The 18,906-nt window shown below is 37.9% G+C and overlaps 1 protein-coding gene across 1 annotated transcript in view; it reads left to right on the top strand.

Annotated features, from left to right (window-relative positions):
• Positions 1 to 18,906, top strand: part of LOC136150802 (exocyst complex component 1-like) — a 49,113-nt gene that overhangs the window by 9,509 nt on the left and 20,698 nt on the right. The window contains 4 exon segments of the mRNA XM_065911574.1: positions 3,357 to 3,506; positions 10,065 to 10,170; positions 16,261 to 16,424; positions 16,994 to 17,101. Coding sequence (XP_065767646.1) covers positions 3,357 to 3,506; positions 10,065 to 10,170; positions 16,261 to 16,424; positions 16,994 to 17,101 — 528 coding nt within the window.

The raw sequence follows: 18,906 nt of genomic DNA, 5'->3' as shown, positions 1-18,906 counted from the left end.
GCACATTTTTCTTACACTATTATTTCAATAATATCTATTTTTACACAATTCCCTAGTTTTTTTAAATTATCCTGTTGACAGGCTATAGTCCACATTTGTAAATGGTATGGAAAATACCAGTCAGTAAATGATAATCCTTTCTCCACCCTTAATTGTTTGTTATAACATGCTATTATTTGTGATTTTTGCTTCCTTGCCTTATAAACTAATGGCTTTGTTTAAAATGAATGCATCCCAGTTCTGAAAATCTAATATGCATTGTTACATGTGAGTAATGCATGTTAAAAACCAGAATGTTGCAACAACCTGGAATGTGCTGATGAAGATGAAAGACAGTGTCCCAAGTGCAGAAAAGAGATTTTCTGTGTGTTAAATTGAATACTTCGTGTCACCTAGCAAAGAGTTGGGAAACAAGGGGATTTCTGTTCCTGGTTGTGGGACACACTGGGAAGATTCGATTACTGCACTGGGTTACATGTCTTTGTTCACCATCAAATTTTGATTGTGTGTCTGATTTGTGTGTTACATTGTGTGACAGGACTCACTGTCCTCCATATGTAAGAGTAAGAAATGGCTGCTACCCTCAAGATGCTTGTGAGGATGTGGTAAAGGTAATGTACTTAAAACTCTACAGCAGTGTATAGGGGCTACCTTAGGGACACCACAATGAAGTGAATGTGTCAGTAAAGCAAGTCACACAAATTTTTTGGTTTCCCAGTGCGTAAAAAAGCTATGTTTACACAGTATTGTAGCCTATTGTGTGCAATAGCATTATGTCTAACAGAAGAATGTACACATTTATTTTAAAAATACTTCATTGCTAAAAATTGCTAAGCACCCTCTGAGCCTACCATCTGAGTCATCATCTTTTTGCTGGTGGAGGGTCTTTCCTCAATGTTGAAGGTGCTGGAGGACCAAGGCAGTGATTGCTGAAGATTGGGGTAGCTATGGCAATTTTTAAAAATAAGACAAGAGTGAAGTTTGCTGTAATGATCAACTTTTCCTTTCTCAGACAATTTCTCTGTGGCATGCAATGCTGTTTGATAGCATTTTACCCACAGTAGAACTTCTTCCAAAATTGGAGTCAGTCTTCTCAAATCCTGCTACTTGTTTTATCAACTTAGTTTATGTATTAATTATAGTCTAAATCCTTTGTTGTCATTTCAGTAGCCTTCACAGCATCTTCATCAGGAGTAGATTCTCTTTCAAGAGACCAGTTTCTTTGTTCATCCGTAAGAAGCAACTTCTCATCCATTAAATATCTGTTAAATGAGATTATAACAGTTCAGTCACATCTTTAGACTCCACTTCTAATTCTAGTTCTGCTTTCTACCACATCTATAGTTACTTCCTGTACTGAAGTCATACCCCTCAAAGTCATTCATGAGGGTTGGAATCCGCTTCTTCCAAAACTCCTGTTAATGTTGATATTTTGACCTCTTCTCATGAATCATGGTGTTCTTAAAGGCATCTAGAATGGCCAGTCCTTTTCAAAAGGTTTTCAGTCATCATTACTAATTTATTTATCTCTAATAAGAAACTTTAAACAATGTCTTAATTTTTAAAGTATATAAAGAGTAAAATTCTTAGCACGATTGAATTCTAGATATGATAGTTATCTATATTATTGATTGAATTAAGCAATTTAAGTATTTTTTCTCCTTCCTATATATTTTGAAACCAGTTTCTCTTAAAATCTTTCTGTTAACACTAACAATATTTAATATATCCTAATAGTCTGAAGGTAATAATGTTTTTATATCAGTGAATTTTCACATGATGATGATCTGGAAATGCTACTTACAGTAGAAAGTTTTGAATAGTAATATATGTAGAAGAGCTTTGTAAACCGTAAAATTCTCTATAAATGTTGGTTCTTCCATTTTGCAGGAGAGATGAAGGTTTTTAATTGAAGAGTTTTCCTGACATTAAATTAAATAGTACAACTTAACATGCAGTGACCTGAGTAAACAGCTATAGAAGAACATAAACCATGATTTTGAGTCTTGAATTATTGAAAAAATTAATGAGGAAGGATAATGGAAATATATCTAATATTATTATTAATAAGGGTAAAATATTTGGAAAACATTTATCAGCAATAACAAGTTTGTCAAATACTCCTTCCTTTTAGTTAGTGTAACTTAATTAAGGCACAATTTGGAGACATTAGCAGACTTAAAACTAATCTCTCTCTGTGTACAGTATCTAATATCTGTGAGTCAGTGGAATCTCAGTCATCCTTCTGATGTGGTAAACATTTCTGAAATGTAATGTTTGTAATGACCTTCAGCAGTTTTTGAGTCTGGTTAGAATGGTTTTGTTTGGCATGTTTTTAAAAGAAAACAGAAGTGAGACTCACATGGCTGAGGTTCAGATTCTAGCCTTCCGCCTGTGTGGCCTGTGTGGATCACTTAGCCCTTTGAATTTCAGTTTGTTCCGTTGGGTCAGCTGATCTACTGGATCCATATACTCTAGAACAAAAGTCAGGATGCATCGTCTGCCTCAGGCTGATTGAAAACGTGCTCATTTATATAAGTCATGTCAAGGATTAAAAACAAAATTATATAGTTGCTTCTGTAGAAAATTAATGGAAAAATTAAAATTACATTATTATTAGGGGTTATCCTGGAAAGGGCTTCCCAGGTGGCTCAGTGGTAAAGAATCCGCCTGCAGTGCAGAAGACATAGGTTCAGTCCCTGGGTGGGGAAGATCCCCTGGAGGAGGAAATGGCAACCTACACCAGTACTCTTGCTGGGAACTCCCATGGACAGAGGAGCCCGGCAGGCTACAGACAATCTATTGGGTTGGCCAAGAATAGGATATGATCCAGCAACTGAGCACTGAGCGCTGTCCTGGAAAGCCCAGGAAGCAGTCATCTGCAGTCCTTCCTAGTTCTGACATTCTGTGTCCTGTGCATTTTCACCTGCTGTTTAAATATCGTAGACTCTAATGGAGATATCATAGATGGAGACAATTTGTTTTGAATGACTTCCCCTGTTCGGTGTGTGTTTCTTAGTAACAGTTTATATCATGATATTTATTTGCTTAGTCAATTGTAAAATGTTATGGGAGAGGTAAAGTTGATTAAACTATTCATTCTCAACTACTCTAAAAGATAAAATGAGTCGATTTATCAGAGAGTCATTCTTGTGTGTTTATGACTATTTTATGGTGGTGGTGTTCAGTTTGTATACACAGGATGATTAAAAAAAGACAAGTAAGTACTCAGTTCTTATATTTCTATGTTCTGTTGTTTTTGCTTGGCCATGCTTGATCATTATTAAGGATATTTAGTTACAACAGTGTTTCTTTATACTGTCAGTGATAGTTATGTCCTTATTTATTCACTCTAGGGTCGTGATCAGAGTTCAACTCTTGCTCAGCGCTCTATTGAACTGACTTTACCTAATCATCATGCATTTCATAGAGACTTACTCCGATATGCCAAGCTGATGGAGTGGCTAGAGAGTACGGATTATCGAAAATATGAGGGACTAACAAAGGTATGGATTTGACGTCAGTTACTCACTGAGTATAGAGCATTATCTTTTAGAATCGAGAGGTCGTGTGTTCAGTTCCGCAAGTGACATTTGAAGCACTGTTGTATGTTCTTAAAAAAGCAGCAAGTAGTTGAATTTCTTAGTGCTCATTAGCTATGGAGAACATTTTTTTTCTTTTTCATTTATTTTTATTCGTTGGAGGCTAATTACTTTACAATATTGTAGTGGCTTTTGCCATACACTGACATGAATCAGCCATGGATTTACATGTGTTCCCCATCCTGATCCCCCCCTCCCGTCTCCCTCTCCATCCCATCCCTCTGGGTCTTCCCAGTGCACCAGCCCTGAGCACCCGTCTCATGCATCCAGCCTGGGCTGGTGATCTCTTTCACCCTTGATAGTATACTTGTTTCAATGCTGTTCTCTCTGAACATCCCACCCTCGCCTTCTCCCACAGAGTCTAAAATTCTGGAGAACATTTATTTTATGTACTTAGATGGAGAACAGCTAAAATTTGAACTTCAGTATAGTATTAGGCCATACTGTAGCTTGAAGCATCATTTAGTTTAGTTAGTTAAATAATTATTTCCTGAGTTGCTTTATGTGCAATATAAAAACTAGAGAGTATGAAGTTATATTTTCAATGAGGCATTTGCTTTATAAGAACCTGTAATCTGTTCTTTTAAGCACATGCAGTGTGCCTCTTTATTAAGCAGACATTCCACTGTTCCAGGCACAGAGGAACATGGGTATTTCTGTTCCTGATTGTGGGACACACTAGCTGGAAAAATTGGATTATCATATTATGGTACATTTCTTTGTCACTCACCAGATTTTCACTGTGTGCCTCTTTTGTACTCACTAATCCATATGTAAGAATAAGAAGTGGCTCCCACACATGCTCCTACTTCCAGAGAGCGTCAGGTCTGCCCGGGAAGAGCAACTATCCTTAGCAGCCGGCCAGAGTTAAGTGCTGAACTGGATATGAGTTTAAATGTATAGCATGTTAGAGAAAGGAAATTCATGACCTGTAGCCACAGGAGAAAACTTCATAGAAAACATTGGACTTGACTCTTTTCCCGGGACTTTAAGAAGACCAGCCTGACTGAAGCTGAAATTCCATATTCTAGAAGAGTGAGAAGTTAGGTTGAAAAATCTGAGTCGTGAGTCCTAGCAGCATTCTTTAGACATAGGAAGAGACTTGATAGGGGAAACTAAGAACCTAATACAATAATGAACTGAAATGAAATCTTGGACGAAGAGGATGATAGTAGGAATAGAGATTATAAGTCACAAGAGAGAATCCCAAAACAAGGGACAGGATGGTGCCAGACTTGTGAGACGCAGAGATTACAACAGTGATAAATACCACTTGGGCTTCCCAGGTGGCGCAATGATAAAAAAAAAATCCACCTGTCAATGTAGAAAATGCAGGCTTGATCCCTGGGTTGGAAAGATCCCCTGGAGAAGGAAATGGCAACCGACTGCAGTACCATTGCCTGGAGAATCCCGTGGAGAGAGGAGCCTGGTGGCCACAGTCCGTGGGGTCGCAGAGTGGGACACGACTGAGTGGCTGAGCACACACACACACGGATGGCCACAGCTGGACAAGAAAGAGCCATTCACACGTTCCCTTAGCAAACGCGCTGAGCATCTGCTGTGTGCTGACACTGTTGTATGCACGAAAGAGAACGGCGCTGAAGGAGACAGGCGAACACTTGCCTGTTCAGAGTACATATTCCAGTGGAGAAGGACCAACATAAAAGTCAACTTCATAGTCTGCTGGAAGGTACTGCTGAGAGCTCTAGAGAAAATAAAGCAGGGAATGCTAGGACATCAGAAAGGTTGCGGTTTCAAAAAGGGTGGTCCGAGAAGGCAACATTTGAGCACAAATTTTACAGATAAGCAGGGGTGCGCAGTGGGAATTTCCGAGGAAAGCTTTCCCAGCACAGCACAAGTGCCCCAAGGCAAGAGCAACCTGGAGCACTGGAGGAGCAACCAGGCCGTGGTGGTGGGAGCACGGCGAGTCAGGTTCAGGATGGGAGGGCGGGCGTGAGAGGTGCGGTGGGGGGCGGGGGGCGGGGCAGGGCAGATCTGGAAGGGACTGGGCACCGGTGTTGGAATTTGGTTTTTACTTGCAGAGAGATGAGGGAGGGGTGTTGATGGGCTTTGAGTAGCAGAATGACATGCTCTCATTTAGTAAACGGCCATTGTAGCAGGAACCCTTGGGCTCAGGACTCTACTGTTGTGTTGTATTCTGATTAGTTTTGAGTCAGCAGAATTCTGATTTGGAGATAGTTTACAGAAGAATATTTGCATGACTGGAATCTTTGCCTTCTGAAGTTTTAAGAGGATTAATACTGTATTTTGAATGATTAAATATCGTTACATCTTAAGAGTTTTGTGCCAACAAGTGCTTTGTCCCCTAGTGAATATTCAAATGAGTAAAATAATCAATAAGCTTTTTGCCTGATTGTGTTCTCAGTGAGTATTATTGCCGTATCTTTATATATATGTAGCGTCATGAATGTAATTTAAAGTGAAGAAGCAAGCCAGTAGCCAGTCTAGTGCTGAAGTATGGAATCATTCTCTGCTCATGGTATATTTTCAATTGACAGTATTGATGTGCTTTTTTAAATGAAATTATCTTATTTCCAAAGAATCTTGCTTTATCTTGTGTTTGAACTTGTGACAGACCATGCAGTTTTATGCCTGATAATCTAATTTGGTTGCTCAAGTGTTTTCAAAAATAGGAATCTTATTAATATGACCAAGAAAGGAATGAAAGGAAATGGAAGGAAAGGAATGAAAAAAGGAACCTGACAAATCAGTGTTTCTTTGGTAAGAAATAATAATTAAATCCAGATGCTATTTGTACTTGATCCTTTCCATGTAGTGTGTGCTAGTGGTAAAGAACCCGCCTGCCAATGCAGGAGACAGGAGATTCAGCTTCAGTGTCTGGCTCAGGAAGGTCCCCTGGAGAAGGAAATGGCAACCCACTCCAGTATTCTTGCCTGGAGAATTCCATGGACAGAGGAGCCTGGTGAGCTCTAGTCCATAGGGCTGCAAAGAGTTGAACCTGATTGAAGTGACGTAGCACTCACCTTTGTACTTGGTTATTTGTACCCAGCTCACACTTTTTGGCAGGACCAGGAAAAGCTTGTCTTCATTTCTTTAGGGAAAAGAATAACTAGGCCCTGCCCCAACTCTACTTACGGCTGAATCTAAGCAAACCCCTGATTTGGGGGTGTATGTAATTTAGAGCCTAAGGAAAATAGAGGTGCGTTGGGCATGTAATAAGCTCGGCTGCCCAGAATCCCTTCTGCCTAGCTGGGGCAGTAGAGCATGTAGAGCAGTTGAGCAGGGAGATGGTTTATCCTTGTTTAGGTAGGAACAATCTTTCCTCTCCCAATAGCCCCTTGAGGCCGACAGTCTTTAAGACTGCTCACACATTGTCTCAGCCTCAGTCCTATATTTGTAAATATAGAAAATAAAACATGGTGTTATCTGTAAGACTCTAAAGTGAGCACAAGAAAAAGTTGGAAATACTGCCTGAGATAACAGTATTTAAGCTCAAGATAGTTGGATTTTAAGTTAGGTGCTGTATACAGGATGCTAAGAGAAATACTCCCAGTGAGAAGCTTCTCTCTGAATTCAGTAAGTGAATGAGCTGGGAGTCACGCCTGTCTGTGGGCTTCCCCACCTGTGGGTTCTGTTGAGCACCTGGGGGAAGGTGTTCAGTCATTTCAATTGTATTGAAAAAGAAGGTGATTTTCAGTAGTCTGCTCAAATCACTGTTTTAGAAATAGCGACTGTTTAAATTGCTTGGGTAGTAGTGTGCACTTAGTTTGGGTATTGGAATGCAGTCTGTTATATTGAGTGAGTTGAGTAGAAATCTAATGAAGATTTTATGAATTATAAGTTGGTCAGCCATTTACATTGATTTCCAGTGATCAGTGTTTTTGTGATAATTTAAAATTCAACGAATGAGATGCTGAAAAGTGAAATAGCTGAACGAAATAGGAATAATTTTAGTGTCTGTTTAGCTTTAGATTTGCTTTTAAAGCTACACACAAAGATCACAGGAAAAAATTTCCTATTTAACTTTCCTTACGGAGAATCTGTGGGAAATGTATGTGGCATGCAAATTGGAAAAAAGAAGGCTCTATATTATGTTTCATCCAAAAATTTTTTATAAGGACGTATCTATCAATAAAATATCTAAATATATATAAATATATCTAATATATTTTTATATACTTATAAAATAACTTAAAAAAATCAATAATGAACTATGAGTCAGTATACAAATAATTTAAGTGATATACCTTTGAAAGTTACATCTGATGTTTAAAGCAAAGTAAACTGTTCTAAAACTGGATGTGTTTGAAATTGAAGTGTAGATTTCATGATAAATTTAAAAGAATAACTAGGCATAGGAGTTTTTCTGCTGCGGATTTATTTAAATTTAGTGAAACTCTACATAAGGCATTTAACATAGGATTTGGAAAAATACATGGCCTCCCACTGTTGACTCTTTCGTCAGGGTATAAAATATTTTTGTATGATAATAAGCATAGATGATGAGGGAATGAGTTTGCATGTTAAATAATAGATGTTTTCATTTGAACTAGAATAAATTTTGTTTTTTAAAAAGAAATCATTTGATTATGAAAACTGTAAGATGTGGTAATTAAATTCTTATGAGAGTAACCTATTTGGGGCTAATTTACTACCCCATGCTGGCAAGGTATGGTAAAACTCAGTGTCCTGCTTCAGTGTCATTGATCCTGTCTGTTGGTATAATAATTTTTTTTTTTTTTTTTTTTTTTTTTTTTTTTTTTTTTTGGTATAATAATTTTTGAAACAGCATGGCATTATGGAAGAAGAGTTAAAAGATTCCCTTATTCTTTAGCACTGTAATTTTACCCTTAGGAAATTATTCCAAGAAAGCAGTTCATTAGAGATGAAAAGCTTGTTGTAACATTGTCTATCACAGGAAAACATCAAAACCAATTATGTAGTCTGTGTTAGGAGGTTGGTTTACTAAACTGAACATCAGCAGAGCATAATACTGTGCAGTCATTAGCATATGACCTGGAAAAGCGTGATTGTGCTGCCCCAAACACCCAGTATCGTATGAATGCAGCTATGTTTAAAATACATGAAAGGTAATGTGTAAATTACCATCGGATCATTGAAAAAGCAAGAGAGTTCCAGAAAAACATCTACTGCTGCTTTACTGACTACGCCAAAGCCTTTGACTGTGTGGATTACCAAACTGTGAAAAATTCTTCAAAAGATAGGAGTAGCAGACCACGTTATTTGCCTCTCAAGAAATCTGTATGCAGGTCAGGAAGCAACGGTTAGAACTGAACATGGAACAACAGACTGGTTCCAAATCAGGAAAGGAGTATATCAAGGTTGTATACTGTCACCCTGCTTATTTAACTTATATGCAGAGTACATCGTTTGAAATGCTGGGCTTCGTGAAGCACAAACTGGCATCAGGATTGCCAGGAGAAATATCAAAATCCTCAGATAAGCAGATGACACCAGCCTTATGGCAGAAAGTGAAGAACTAAAGAGCCTCTTGATGAAAGTGAAAGAGGAGAGTGAAAAAGTTGGCTTAAAACTCAACATTCAGAAAACTAAGATCATGGCATCTGGTCCCATCACTTCATGGCAAATAAATGGGGAGACAATGGAAGCAGTGAGAGACTTTATTTTGGGGGGCTCCAAAATCACTGCAGGTGGTGATTACAGCCATGAAATTAAAAGAGGCTTGCTCCTTGGGAGAAAAGCTATGACCAACCTAGACAGCATATTAAAAAACTGAGACATTACTTTGCCAACAAAGGTCCATTTAGTCAAGGCTATGACTTTTCCAGTAGTTATGTATGGGTGTGAGAGTTGGACTGTAAAGAAAGCTGAGCACCGAAGAATTGATGCCTTTGAACTGTGGTGTTGGAGAGGATTCTTGAGAGTCCCTCGTACAGCAAGGAGATACAACCAGTCAATCCTAAAGGAAATCAGTCCTGAATATTCATTGAAACAACTGATATTGAAGCTGAAACTCCAATACTTTGGCCACCTGATGCGTAGAAGTGACTCATTTGAAAAGACCCTGATGCTGGGAAAGATTGAAGACTGGAGGAGAAGGGGACAACAGAAGATGAGACGGCTGGATGGCATCACCGACTCAATGGACATGAGTTTGAGCAGGCTTCGGGAGTTGGTGATGGACAGGGAGGCCTGGCATGCTGCAGTCCATGGGGTTGCAAAGAGTCGTACTTGACTGAGCAACTGAACTGAACTGAAAGTATAAAAGTGAAAATGTGAGTGTGATTATTCAACTTCATATTTTTACAAACTGTTAATATTATGATGCCAGTTCAGTTTTTTTAAAAGATGGAAAATAGCCTTCTTGTGTCCTATGAAATGCATCAAATATTTTCAGACCACAAAATTGAAAACAAGCACAAAGGATATGGGGGGATTGAGAAATGGAAATTGTTATACTTGTTTTATTAATGAGTATGTGTTGTTTTCACTTTTAAGAATTGCATGGATTATTTATCATGACTCTGTGAGAGAGAAATTAAAGATGTCTTTGAAGTTGCAAAGATCAAGATGACTGGCACAACTAAAGAAAGCAAGAAGCTTGGTAAGCTTAGGCACCTCAGTCCCCTTGTTTTCTCTTCTACTAAAAATTATTTATCTGTGACACATAATTTTAAGACTTTTTAGGCAAGGTGGAAGGAGATACAATAGAATTAGTAAAAGAATAAATCTAATGCATTGGTTTGATTTATAGGTTTTTCATGGAACAAGTATGTCTCTAAAGCCTTATTTTTACTAATTAAAATTCTGCAGTATGTGAACTTGACAGCAATTGTATATACATGCCGTGTCTAATAAAAGTACAGCGCAGACGCGGAACCCGTGAATACGGAGGACCAACCATGGGACTTGAGCATCCATGGATTTTGGTGTCCACCACTGGTGCTGGAACCAACCCTGCACAGATACCAGGGACAGCTGTGTATAGTCACAGCAGCAGCAGTTGGCCAGAGAATGAAGTGCAGTCTGGAGAGAAAGTACTAGATTAAGAGACAGATGTTGGAAGTTCAGTTTCTGATTTCCTAAAAGACCTTTTGTACCAGTTGGAGGCAAGTCTGTGATCTCTTAAGTCATTGCACTCCACAGGGAAGTGAAGTGATGCCTGGCTTCTTACTTGTCACTGGCTATTTTGAATCAAAAAGAAAGTGGCTAAGTGTTTTCTCCCCTGTGAAGGGGCTGTAAAAATGTCACCAAAATTTCTCCTGTAATTATACTTTATTTTTCCAAAGAGTTATTTTTGAAACAAGAGGGGTTTTTGTTGCTTCTAAATATGTTAAATAAACAAAAAACTTGATTTAAAAGGATAACCAGTGAAAGTATCAAGTTGCAAGGAAATGATTTGCCGAGGCCACGTTCTGCTCTTGCATGTACCCATCTCTGGGCTTTTTGGATGGAGTTCTGTGCCTGTCGGAGTCAGAACCTGGCCTTAAATGGCTACAGTGTGTCCTCTGTGTCTGCATAGCTCCCCTTTAGAACCATGAGTGTAGCATTTGCTTGTTGAAAGGAGCCTGTGCCCTGATTGAAATTGATAGCTCGTCTTTCCATTCTTTTCTTTAGGACAAAGAAGACTATCTTTAGTAGTGGGTAATTATTTTGTGATTCACTGGTTTGTGGTTTGTTTTTGTTTTTAATACAACACTAATATATTGGTGATACTAGTTCCGATTTTTTAAATGGTTTGAATCTGTGTATTGCACTTTGGTAAAGATACTGATAAAAATATTGGGACAATAGGCTTTTGGAAACAGAAATGCTAACTCATCCTAAAGGTTACTTGTTCTTAAACGGTGTGTTTATATCCTTGTTAATGTTTCACCATGGATATGTTAAATTGAAGAAGGAATTCCTAGGGCCTGGACTCCATCTCAGGCCTGTCCGTGCTGATCGTGCTCGGCTGCCTCTCCAGTGGACTCTGAACTCTCTGCTTAGTGCCTGTGGGAACGACAATGGAAGGATAAGACCCCCTCCAGACAGGGGAATCTTGAAGATCACATCCAGGTTGCTCATTGCCTAAGAGGAAGCATACCGTAATCACCCCTGTCTCCGGACAGGTCATAAACTTTTCCTGTATCTATCAGGATGTAATCACAGGCTTATCGATTATTAACTGGTTGGAATGTAACTCCGGGCTTATTGACTATTGACTGTTTGAACACACAACACTTGAATGATGGGGTTATTGTAGTTGTATTTACCCTACCTTTGTTTATGTAAGTCTCAACGGAATTGAGGTGGTGGGTTTGGACACGTACACATGGGGTAGGTGGTGGGGTTTGGACACGTACACATGGGGTAGGTGGTGGATTTGGACACGTACACATGGGGTATAAAAGATTTTCACAAATGCTGGACGGGGTCCTTGGCTAAGAGGAGACTCTGCCTTGGGCCCGCCGGTGTAATAAACTGCACTCCACTATCTGCATTGTCCTTCTGAGTGAGTCTGTTTCCCGGAAAGCGTGGCTATAACAAAATCAGTTTTTCTTTTTAGTAAACAACATATTAATACAGTTACATGTTTAATGTTTTCATTTAGTATATTTGTCATCACTTGCTACTGCAGTAAAAGGGAAATCTTTCTAAAACTACCTCCTTGGGAGGTTATTAATGCCCCTGTCATAATATTAATTTATCAAGCTTAAGATTCTCATTGAGATAAATGACATAATTGGAATATAATTTAAATCAAATACAATACTATCTTAATGGTATCATTGCATTAACCTAAAACCTTAATTTTTTTTCTTATTTTTTGAAGTTCTTAAATTATCTTGTTAAAAAATTTTTAATTAACCTAAGACAAGTTTAGAAGATACTTTTAAAACAGGGTTAAAATTACATCTCTCGTATGTATCCATTAAGTAGTAAGAAATAGGAGAGTAACCAAAAAATTATAGTTTCTATTACTTTGATGTTATCAGTTACAAGAAAGGAAAAACTAAATAATAAACAGAATTCAGAGGATAAAAACTATTTTGTTCATCTTTGAAAATGTAGCTTGTTGGTCAACATTTAAAAATAAATTTCAAGTTAAATACAAATGACTTCAGAAGTTCTAAATAGATAGAATGTAAACTTTTTAAAGATACCTTTTCAAGGATTCGAATTATGTTTAAATCAGTTCTTAATAGTAATTACAGTTAAAAGAGAAACCTAAAATTTGGGGAAGGTAAATTTTCAATGGATCAAAATTAAGGAATTATGAATAAAATTTTAAATTTGTTTTGTTTTTTCCTTGCTCTGAAAATGCTGCATCCGAGATACTAATAAAAATAGAAAGTCAGCGGCGGGCGGTTAAAAAAAAAAAGAATAGAAAGTCAGATTGAATGTATTTTACAAAAGGAAATTGTGTATAGTCATAGAGATTCAGGGGAATTCTCTCTTTTTGAACCATTCTTTACTCAAGTCTTTAACATCTACTTAGTTTAGATAATTTAAAACAACGTTAAAATGCCAGTAAAGCACTTTTTCTTTGTGGTAAGGTTTTTATAAAACCTTTGCCTTTCTAAGGTCAGAAGGTTACCCTGATACTCTCAGAGGTGTGGGATTGTCCTCCCGAGATTGATACTTTGGTGTTTTGTTTTTCTTCTGTATTCCTCAGATGTACTGAATGAAAAGACAGGCAAAGGATATCTAGTAATAATTTTTTAAATTGCCCATTTTTTTTCTTTTTACTACTAAGATAAGACACACAAGTATTAGTTGAGTCCATTTACATAATAACTTCCTTATCTTTAGTAATCCAGAACTTAAAAAATGATATGCCAAGCACATTTTTTCCAGTGTTTCTCCACTGAAATTAAGAAATCTTGTTGACTCCAAAGGGAGTCTTGAACACAAGACTACATTCAGTCCTGAGTGGATGATTCATTCAGTAAATGTTTATTAATTACCTATTACATGATAATCGCTGCTCGATACTGAGAATGCAGCAATGAGCAAAGACCCTACCCTCTTGGTGCTTGTACTCTAGCAGAAATTGTTTAAGGATATTTAAAATTTACCAGAATATTGTTACTTCTTGCTGATAAATAATATAGAGTTTTTTATGAGCCCAAATAGGGCACTAGTAGTATTTATTAACTACTTTAAAAAAAGAAAACTATATGCAGAATCAGGCTTTGCTCTGAAACTGGTGAACTTAGTAGAGTGACACCTTAAGATCGCCAGCAGGTACTGTTCAGATTGACAAGCTAGTGGCTCCAGTGCATCCCCCGCTCCTGGTTGCTGTGTGTCCAGCCTTATCATTTCATATTCCTTTAAACTTCAGGCAGACAAGGCTAGGAAGATTGACATGTTTTTGGTGTGGCAAATTACTAGTTTATACTCGAGCTTTTGCCTAGCAATAGCAACTATCACTATCCCTGTTTGGCAGGAGTTGACACCTTGTTTTCCGTTTCTTAAATATTTCTAGAGTTATATTCATTAATTTTCTGTTTTATTCTATAATTTCTTTCTTTGCCATTCAAGTTAGATTCTCATTTGGGTTTAGAATGTTTCACAAAACGATCTCTACAATTGATCGAACAAATACTAAAGAGAGGTTTTAGATAAAGGAAATGCCAAATGACCCTGAAAGAACTCCAATTCCCACATTAGACCTGTCTCTCAGCTTTACCCTTCTACCTACCCATCTCCCAATAATTAGTGTTTTGATACATGTGTTTTATTCTCAGTGTTCACAGAGCCAGCTAAGTTACTAAACAGTTTAGCTTATTATTTCTAAAATGGTTTTAAAACTCCACTCATAATTTTTTTTATCAGAGGGAGTATAAAATTATTTAGTACAGTGGAGATTCCTTCCAAGAGCTTTCAGTGAATACAGGATTGTTAATGCATTTAATGTATAAATGTGCAAGTTCTTTCTATTAAATTTTCACTGTATTAAATTATTTACTTGAACTCTGTTTTCTTCAGAAATCAGAACTTGGAAGTGTAGTCTTTAAATTTAAGTACATCAGCTTAGGAGACTTAAAAGTGTGGGGGAGGTTTACACATGTAGATATTTTTACCTGAATATTTGCATCAAATAGTACATTAAAAGACTAGTAAAGGTTTTTCTGTCATGTAATTTCTCAAGCAGTAGCTGACCAACTAAACATATGTTGCCTCTCTCGTTGCTTGGTGCTCCTGGTTCTTTGCATGTGTCTTTTCAACTAGAGCTTTAACTTCCTCTTGTGCGCGGTTTGTGCAGATTGCAGCTTGCTAACTTGTCTTTGTCTGTGACGCTTGCAGCCTAACCCGTCGCAGCCACACTGCCTGGAAAGGCAGTGCTGTCAGACGGGAAGCCGAGAGTGGGCGTGCTCAGCGTGTCAGCAGGTGCTCTCAGTGCGTGTGTGTGTCTAGGAGCCAGTCGTTCATCCTGGAGAAGCTGCGCCAGAAACACTGCTTGCTCTGGGTTGCCAGGGCTTGGCCAGAAAGAAAACCAACAGAAAGGAAGTGGGATGGCTGCATCCAAGAAATGTGTGGCATGGTTAAACATGTATGGTGGGTAGTCAGAAACTTATAAAAAGTCTTAACCGTTATACTTTTGTTTTCAGGCTGTGTTTAGAAACTATAAAATTTCTTGTACGTATGGTCAGATTTTGCATAATGAAACCAAAGTTTGTCTCTAACTAACTGTACATCATATTTGTTGTTGTTATTTTTTACTTTACATATACAAATATGATTTGTATATCATATTTTTTATCACTTATTTTATTATTTGTCCCTTCTGACCATCAGTGAATAATACAGGTTTAGCTGAGAAATAGTCAAGAAGAATAAAAATGTTTTACTGTTTAAATTTAATTCTGAATAGAAACATCACATTTTCTTGTAAAAATAGAATCCTTTAATAGTTTGGTGTATGTAGGATATTGTGCAGACATATTGTTCTCATTTTTCCTCATAGCTATGATAGATACCTATGTTTATACCTAAACTCAGATGTCCCATATTAATATAGTTAACTATGTATGTGTTATGTTAGTTGTATTTTAAATACAACAAATATTCAGGGTTTTGTTTTTGTTGTTAGTTTTTCTCTTTTCGTTTTGTTTAGTTTTTAAAAGAACTTTAATCAATTCACTTGCTGAAAAAACAGGAATGTCTGAGTTCAGGAATGTATTAAGTTGAGTCATGTGTAATTGACGTTTTTAGTAGGACAAGATTAATTGAGTGTTGGTAGTTTCATTTGGTTCAGCCTAATATGTTGATTCAATGTAGAGGCAAATAATATTGGAATATGGCAGTTTTTTTCTAGAAATACAATCATTATGTTAGCTAGTATTCTAGGGGGTCAGTGACTTTCATCCATAGTCATGTCTTCTGAGTGGAAAAGAACTCCTCATCTACTTTTGAAAAATCATCAGACAACTGTGATGAGACTGGGCAGGGCACAGTGTGATCTCTAAGATCCCTTTCAGTCTTATTCTGTGATTCTGTATGATTTCACCTGTCTTTACATAGGCTCAGAAGTAGAACACAAATCTTAATGAAAGAGGAAGACACTCTACATCCTCTTCATGTGGCAGAGTTGTGCCCTAACCCATATGAGCCCCAGAAGAGCAGGACAGCAGAAGGGAGCCCTGATGGATGCCATGAACCTTTCATTCGTGAAGGTCACAGCTTTTAAAGGTTTATCATTTCCCAGGTCTTCACGGGAGTTCCGGGAAATTAACCGGGTCTACTTCCAGTCTAAATAAGCTCAGTGTTCAGAGCTCCGGGAACCACCGGTCTCAGTCATCTTCCTTGCTGGACATGGGAAACATGTCGGCCTCTGATCTCGATGTCGCCGACAGAGCCAGGTTTGATAAGGTAAGATAAAATGACGCATGTTTCTTAAACATTACTGTCAGTTTTCTAGCACCAGTTTGTTACTGCTTTAATTGTGTTCAAAGATTTGGGCTCTATTGACTCTTTTAATTAACCGTGTCTTACTTTCCATTTCTGAATCTAAAAAAAAAATAATAATAACTGGTCAAATGGCAACTGAAATGTGATTCATCAATTAAATGACATAACAGCTTTATTAAAATTTGTTATAAATCATAAAGAGCTTGCATTGTCAATCCAGTTATTTGAGTGACTACAAAGAGGAAACAACTTTTATGAAGCTAAATTGTTTAAATAAAGTTTTATCACTCTGTTCCTCTTTCCAGATTCCAAGTGAGTAATTGTTGTCAGTTTTGTTTTAGGTATGTTCTGACCCTGTTATGCCTCATCAATACTGCATTGTCTTGTCAATCTTGGAAGTATTTGTTTGGGGGATTCTATTAAGATTATAGATAAAGCTTCCCTGGTTGCTGCAGAAAAGTGATTAAATGTGGAATGTTATTTTAAGCGTTTTGTTCAGTTCTTTGTAGAATCATTTTGGTTTTCTTCAGATCTTTGAACAGGTACTGAGTGAACTGGAGCCCCTGTGTCTGGCAGAACAAGACTTCATAAGTAAATTTTTCAAACTACAGCGACATCAGAGTATGCCTGGAACTGTGGTATGGGTGACATTTATTTACTAGCTCATATTTGTGATCTATATCATAATTAGCCTAATCATTATGTTGTCATAATTTCAATATCAGAACAGAAAGAATTTACATTGTAAGGATTTTTTAAGTAATTTTTATCATATAAGATAATAAAAAAAAGGATAGTGTTTGGGCATCTAATCTAATATTCTAGACTATCTTAGGCCTAAACATTCTCCAAATTGATGAGTGGGGGAAATGTCTGAGTTTACTTGGCAAAAAATATTTTTAAAAAGCAAATTTATTGTTTTAGTGATCAAGAAAAAGTAAATAGAATTAAAAAATTACAATGATGTTTTAATGTATATTTGTTGTTATTTAGTCACTAAGTCGTGTCTGACTCTTTGCAACCCCGTGGACTGTAGCCCACCAGGTTTCTCTCTCCATGGGATTCCCCAGGCAAGAATACTGGAGTGGATTGCCAGTTCCTTCACCAGGGGATCTTCCCAACCCAGGGATTGAACCCGTGGCTCCTGCATTGGCAGGCAGATTTCTTTCCTGCTGAGCCACCAGGGAAGCCCCCATGGTCTTAAAAAATAAATGAAAGCAAGCAAGAGAAAAATGGAGAGCCTCAAATCAGAATCTTTCTTATGGCTTTCTTACTATGAGACTGAGAGAGTAACAGGCGGGAAGGCCAGGGGTCTCCAAATGGAGGAATGAGGCTGTAAGTGCCAGACATTTTTATCTCTCCTAACCGGCAGAAAAGAACAAACCAGCGATCTGTTTTTCCTTCTCTATACAAAATTAAAAGGAGGTTTCTCCTAACATTCTGTGTGGCCATGACACCTGGTCTCACCTAAAGCTAACTACTCCCAAACCTTGAGTTAACCAATACATTTCTTTTTCGTATGGAAATGTTGTCTTAAGCTATGTTAATGAACCCCAGACTCCATCTTCAAGTTGGTTCCGCCAAAGGGCCTAACTTACTTGTTCAGGTGTTGTTCCCCTAATCTATGTAAACGAAACTATTTGTTGGTACAAGGTGCAAGTCAATAGTTTTATGGCCTGGGATGAATTATCTGGTGCCATTCTAGATTTTATGACATTCCTTTCTTTTCATTAACAGACTGTGAGTGACTATATACCATACAGCTAAAGACTAGGAGGGGGGTACTCTTTTGCCCCCTTCTGATGCCTATGTCAGAAGCTTTCTCTATCTCCTTTATACTTTAATAAAACTTTATTACACAAAAGCTCTGAGCGATCCAGCCTCGTCTCTGGCCCCGGATTGAATTCGTCTCCTCCGGAGGCCAAGAATCCCGCGTCTTATCGTTCAGCAACAACCTTTCATCTTGAGGGCTCGTCCGGGATCCTTCAGGACAAGGTAAGGATGCTTGGAGCTCTACTTCTTTGTTCTCCTAGCGAACACGTTTTCCGCTGTTCTTTACTAACTCTAAGGTGTGCTTGTGTGAATGAATGAAAGGCCCTGCTCTGCGCTTCCTCGGCGACCTCATAAGGCTTATGGCAGAAACTTGTCGGGGGTTTATACCGACCTGCCAATGCCAAGAGGCAACCAGTGTCCCCTTTGGGAGCCGACCAGAAACGGGCAAAGCATGTGGACCGAACTCTTTTTTCTCGGTCAAACTTTTCGGTCTCTGACCATTTCATAACTCCTTGGGAATTAAAAGTACTAACCTTATCTCTCGGATCTTAGGCTTTCAAGAGACTTGTAACCTATGTTGCTACTCTACTGTGGTCTAGGTCTCAAACTTGGATTGGTAGTTAGGAAGCGCCTAGCCTCGCTAGGCATGGAAAGTTTGGAAGCTAGATGG

The sequence above is a fragment of the Muntiacus reevesi genome, chromosome 19, assembly GCF_963930625.1.
Source record: "Muntiacus reevesi chromosome 19, mMunRee1.1, whole genome shotgun sequence".
In the NCBI taxonomy this organism is placed as follows: Eukaryota; Metazoa; Chordata; class Mammalia; order Artiodactyla; family Cervidae; genus Muntiacus; species Muntiacus reevesi.
This window is presented reverse-complemented; position numbering and strand designations above follow the sequence as displayed.